At 27.6% G+C, this 5,871-nt stretch overlaps 2 protein-coding genes across 2 annotated transcripts in view; one reads left to right on the plus strand and one right to left on the minus strand.

The window, feature by feature from the left end:
- Nucleotides 1-4,775, plus strand: part of LOC102674484 (ALK tyrosine kinase receptor) — a 22,445-nt gene extending 17,670 nt beyond the window's left edge. The window contains exons 22-27 of the mRNA XM_031509818.1: nucleotides 344-636; nucleotides 964-1,189; nucleotides 1,379-1,495; nucleotides 1,632-1,883; nucleotides 3,407-3,871; nucleotides 4,459-4,775. Of these exons, the coding sequence (XP_031365678.1) occupies nucleotides 344-636; nucleotides 964-1,189; nucleotides 1,379-1,495; nucleotides 1,632-1,883; nucleotides 3,407-3,871; nucleotides 4,459-4,506 (1,401 nt within the window). The 3' untranslated portion in view covers nucleotides 4,507-4,775. The remainder of the gene's footprint in view (nucleotides 1-343; nucleotides 637-963; nucleotides 1,190-1,378; nucleotides 1,496-1,631; nucleotides 1,884-3,406; nucleotides 3,872-4,458) is intronic.
- The window catches only part of LOC102674341 (toll-like receptor 7), a 50,944-nt gene that overhangs the window by 35,150 nt on the left and 9,923 nt on the right, over nucleotides 1-5,871 (minus strand). The gene's annotated exons all lie outside the window — the stretch shown is intronic.

The following is a 5,871-nucleotide window of genomic DNA, read 5'->3' on the forward strand; positions in this document are numbered from 1 at the left end:
TTATGTTATGAAGTTTTCTTTTTTCCAAGAGAGAAAAAGAACAGAGATTTACGATCAATCTAATTCGAAAAATCTCTAATTATTTCTGTATATTACTTTATAATTAAAAGAATCTTACGTTTCATTTATTTGAATTAATAAATTCACAATTAAGTTGTTTCCATTTTTGTTCCGTTATTTCCGTAATTTTAATCATCGAAGGCTTGTTTATTAATTTTTCTATTAAGTTCCATTACTTTTTGTTAACTATGTGTCGTTCTCGATTGCAATTTAAACAGGGTCAACTCTTAATTTTTGCCGCTCGTCATCAATGGGGTGCATGCGTATATTCCTGTTTTGGCAGGATCGGCCCACTTCGTTGAGGATGCAGGATTTGATAATGTGCGGATTTGACGTAGCGAACGGTTGCAAATATATGGAAGAGGCCCGATTTATTCATCGAGATATCGCCGCGAGAAATTGTTTGCTCACGTCTAAGGGATCCGGTCGTATAGTGAAAATTGCGGATTTCGGGATGGCAAAGGATATTTACAGGAGCGATTATTATAGAAAAGGGGGCAAGGCGATGTTACCGATTAAATGGATGCCACCAGAAAGTTTTCTAGATGGAATATTCACTACGAAAACTGATGTTTGGTGAGTTTCATCTCGAATTATTAATCGGAACAACTTCGTTTATATCTGGAAAACAAGTTCATATTTATTATTAGATTTTTTTATGTAAAATTTCGTAATACTTTCATTCATGTAGGATGTGATAAATATTGTCAAAATTATGAACAAACGTTTTGATTCAAAAGAATCAAATTTTTTTAAGAGTCCATTACATAATTGATCAAGATAGATTAAAAATATTCTCGAGGAATATTTGTGAATGTAAATGAAATATGTTTGAAACTGTAAAATAAAAAAATAGAAAAGTATTTCTAATAAATTATATTCCTTATGATTAATTTATTATAGGGCATTTGGCGTGTTACTATGGGAAATTATGTCTTTCGGTTACATACCTTACACTGGTTGTACTAATAGAGAAGCTATGACAATGGTAACGTTAGGGGGTCGTTTAGAAAAACCTGCAGGATGTCCTGATCCTATTTATGGATTAATGACACGATGTTGGCATCCACGCCCTGAAGACAGGCCTAGTTTTGCAACTATTGTCGAGAGAATTGGTTATTGTTTACAGGTAAAACAATTAATTAATTAAAAAATTTTACTCAAACAATAAGAAGTAAAAACTCACAACTTAATTAGATACAATATTTTTACATATAATAATTTACAATAATATAAATTTTTATTTTATCATATCATTAAAGAAAATTGAGATAAGAATTAAATGATTTTAATTAATAATTCTAATTTTTATGCTTAGGATCCTGATGTGATAAATCATCCAACTCCCAATTTTGATATTTTGCCAATCTGCGATCGTGAAGTGACGATAATGAGACCTGATCCGGAAACAGAATGTATCAATGTGCAGTCAGAAGTAAGTTATCGTTTAATGTTTCATGTTTTCGATTACTAACATTCGAACTTGATGTATTCTTCTTAATATTTGTTCCACGATACTTCTTCGAACAACGAATACATATAACATTATAGAATACTGTACGTTTTTATAGCTGGATGCATGTGGATACATGCAACCCAGAATTATCGATTCGCGATCAGCTAGTCAACGCATGGCTCAAGCTATTGCGAGCAATAATCCTAATCTCAGAAACGAAAATCCAAATCGAATGAATTCGAACGAAAGAAATAATATGCAAGGACGATTTCAATCAATTCCATATGGCACTAATACAGATTCTGAACAAACCTTGGGTGGAAACGCGAGTCGCGAAGATTTTAATGATGAAAATATTCATTCAGAGGTATATTGGACAAAGATTGTACAAAATTTCATTTTTTAGTACATATTTTTGTTCATCATCGATTAAATGAATTTTTATTTTTCATTTTGATTAAATAGAATTTTATTTATTATTATTATTATTATTATTGATATTTCTTAAGAAATTAAATGCTTTGATGTTAAAATGTTATTCACAAAAATATCTGTCTACATATTTATAATATATTTTACATAATTAATTTATTGAATTACTATTTGCAATTATATTATCATATATTTATTGATTTATAAGATTGTATATTAACAGATATATAGATTATGGTAGCCAATATAAAAATAAATAAAAAATTACTTATTAAATAAATTTAATACATACATAATGTGATATTTGTGTGAATAATTTTTTATATATATATGTGTAAGAGTTAATTTTATTTTTTTTAGTAAACTCGCATTCATGTTACTTGTTAATCTGTTTTTCATTTTTATGTATTATTTCTTGATCATTTATTAATTTTTGATTATAAGATATTAATAAATATTTAAAAAGTGTAATATTTAATATATTGGCCATTAATATAACATACTAAAATATTTATTCTTCAATTATTATTCAATATAACTTTTGTTATAATATAAACTTTGATTATTTAATTCAAACATTATAATGCAGAAAATCTTTCTCTATTATAATTAATAGAATATACAATTAATAAAGTAATTAAAGTAATTATCTAAATTGTATTAAATTTTATAAACGTATTTGTACCACATATATATCATTGATGATGCATTAATAGCCAATATAATAAATAGACTTGGATTTTTATACAAATTTATATTTTTTATTATTTTTTTAAATCTAAAGAAATCTTTTTTATTCTTTAATACCTTAATGTTCACATTTATAATATTAGATACTTAAAATCATAATTATATAATAGATTTGCCTATTTTTGTCATTTGTTTGCCTATTTTTCTTAAATTAGAATATCTTATATCAAAATACAGATGGTTAATATATATTCGTGGTAGACTTTTAGTGAATTGATTTTAAAGATATAGAATTCTATAGACAGAATTCTATCTTTACCATTCTTTTTCATTTAACAAATTTAAATTGCTCATTTAATTATAATTAATTAATTAAAATTATCATTTAAATTATATTAAATAAATCTTAATGAATATTTTTGTATATTAACTTTTGTATTTTTCCTAACCTTACTCTTCAAAGATGTCCCACGAATATATTAATATCTTATATGTAATTTATAAAATATATATATATATATATCACACCTATTTTTATTATATTATTTGCAATTCGTACAAAATAATGTTTAAATGAAAATTTAATGAAAAAAATTGAAATATTAAATTAAATATTATAATGCTTACTTTATTTTGAATAATTCATATACTTTTCCATGTATGCCATATACTTTTCTATATTTTAATTTCATATAAACGTATAAATTCGCAGTTTAATAACAAACCGATATTCCAATAACGATTATAATGATTTCAACGAATTTGCAGAACAAACATAAGGCCGATAATTTAAATTGCGAGGAAAAAAGCGTACATCGAATTTCGACGGACATCGAAAATAGGTTAAGGAACACGGACAATGGTAACAATCGTGCATCAAATATCGAAAATCGTCGAAATAGTACGGTTGATATTACGGATGTAGACAGGAGGAATGGCAATGAAAGCATAACTACCACTGAGACTAATTCTGATTCTTTGATCGTTGCTTCCTCGGACACACCGCCTGATACGATCAATTCCTCACCAAACACACGTAGTCGATCTCCTAGTCACACTGGCCTAAATACGAGCGCCACTAATGTTAATGGAATGTTAAAGAAAAACGCCCTAAAGGCTGCGCTCAGTTTGGATCCTAGCGCTCTGTGTCGTGGCACGATACCGTACGAAAAAATAGCATTCTCGCCACCACCACAGCGTTCAAGTACTCCTGGCAGCATGGAAATCAAGAAGGTAATTTAAATATTTTTATGAAATGTTTATACAAAGAAAAAGAAAAGATTGTAGGATTATGATTAATTGACAGAAGAGAATTCTGTATGTAGTAGTTATGTAAATTATATATGTATATTATATAAAAAATTAATTATTAAAATTTAAAAACGAATTAATGTTGATTAAGAAACAATTATATCGTATATAATTGTACTTCTGTCAAATTATCATAAACATTATAAATATGATTACAATATCCATCCTAATACTTTTCTTCTTTAGAAAATATTTTTTTATATTTTCCATTATTTTTTCCAATTATCATCATCTAACACGTAAAATACATATAACCCTTTGCACTCCCTTATCTTCATTTTCCACTCTGCAAAATATTATTATTATTATTAAGGATCTTCTTTAAATTAATCTGTGATTAATCTCACAGTGAAGCGATTCGAGTGCACAGGATTAGCATACCACATTCGTGATATTCGATGTCGTGTCTTTTTTATTTCCAAAGAATCCAGCGATGCTTATCCCTGAAATTCGTTTAATCGCAGTTCTATGTATGATGGAACTATCGTCTCTTTGTTCTTCACACGAAGGATCTTCTGGGTCACGAGCTACCAAAGGAAGAGGAATGCTTTTGCTGAGATTTGTACAAAGGGGAGTAACAGAACTCCCCGATAGTCGATGTTACAATGCATTTGACTAAATCATTGCGACGTTCTGTAATTGTAAACGCAGTTTCTATTGTTATGCGTTTCAAGGAATCATCGCAATTTTTGTGGATACGAAATGAAGAATATTCACGTCGTGTGTATTCCGAAAAAACGTTACTATAAGTGGAAATTTCGATTCTTGAACAAGTGAATTGGTATCATTTTTTCATTCCTTTTTGTTTTTCTTTGTTTTTGAATGTATTGAAAAAAGTTATTTTCATCCATATACCAGAGGGAAGACTTTAATTGAGTTTATTAAATGGACGGTCACGCATTTTCCATTATGACGCATATTAAGAAAATACATCAGAAGTTTTTAAAAAAATAAGAGAATTTTTTTTTTTAATCTATCGTAGTTTAGGTAATATATTTTAGTTTATAAATGAAAAAGTTTTCTTATACTTTAATTTATTTTTTAGAAGCTTCAAGGTGAATTCTCCTCATCATATGGCGAGACGAACGAAAATAATCATCGATAAAATTTATTTATACTAGCATATATCGAATATAAGGAATTGCAAAACAAAAATGAAACATTATGAGCTCGTCCATTATTAAATTCAACTAAATTCTTTTTCTCAAAACTCGCGAACACTTATAATAACATACACACTTGCGCGTGTAAAGTTGTATACGTATCTACATACATGTAAAAGAATTTAAAAAAATAGAAAAAAGAAAGAATTAGAAAAAATGAAAGGTACTATCGTGATGTTCAACATACGTACGTATAAGAAAAAAATAAAAAAATAAAAAAAATAAAAAAAAAAATAAAAAAAAACCGAGAAGAAAATTCAAAGTATTAAGTCTGAAACGAATATTATTACCTATACAAATACACTTCATTGCAATGTTCAATAATACATTGAATATTCGACATATACGTACATTACCACACATTACACATCACAGTTATAGATATAAATTAATAAATATAAATTAACGAAAAAAACTATGTAGATATAGCTGTTAACGAGCTGTTATCATCGATGTTCCTCCTGCAGAAGGATTATCCAGAAAAATTCAATTAGGGATCCTTCTTGTCCTTTATAAAGTATATGCAGGATGATCGTCAAATTGCGAATATCGTGTAATTGTATGAAACATTTTTTAAAGATACAAGCGATGTACACAACGTGTGATATACATATATATATATATATAGAGATGAAGAGTTTAAAAGAGTGCGTGTGTGTGTGTGTGAGAGAGAGAGAACGGAAGAGAGGGAGAGAGAGACAATACGCTATATACACAAGACTTAATTTACACCAAAGAAAAAGAAAAAGAAAAAAAAAA

This window comes from Apis dorsata, unplaced genomic scaffold (assembly GCF_000469605.1).
Source record: "Apis dorsata unplaced genomic scaffold, Apis dorsata 1.3 scaffold_176, whole genome shotgun sequence".
In the NCBI taxonomy this organism is placed as follows: domain Eukaryota; kingdom Metazoa; phylum Arthropoda; class Insecta; order Hymenoptera; family Apidae; genus Apis; species Apis dorsata.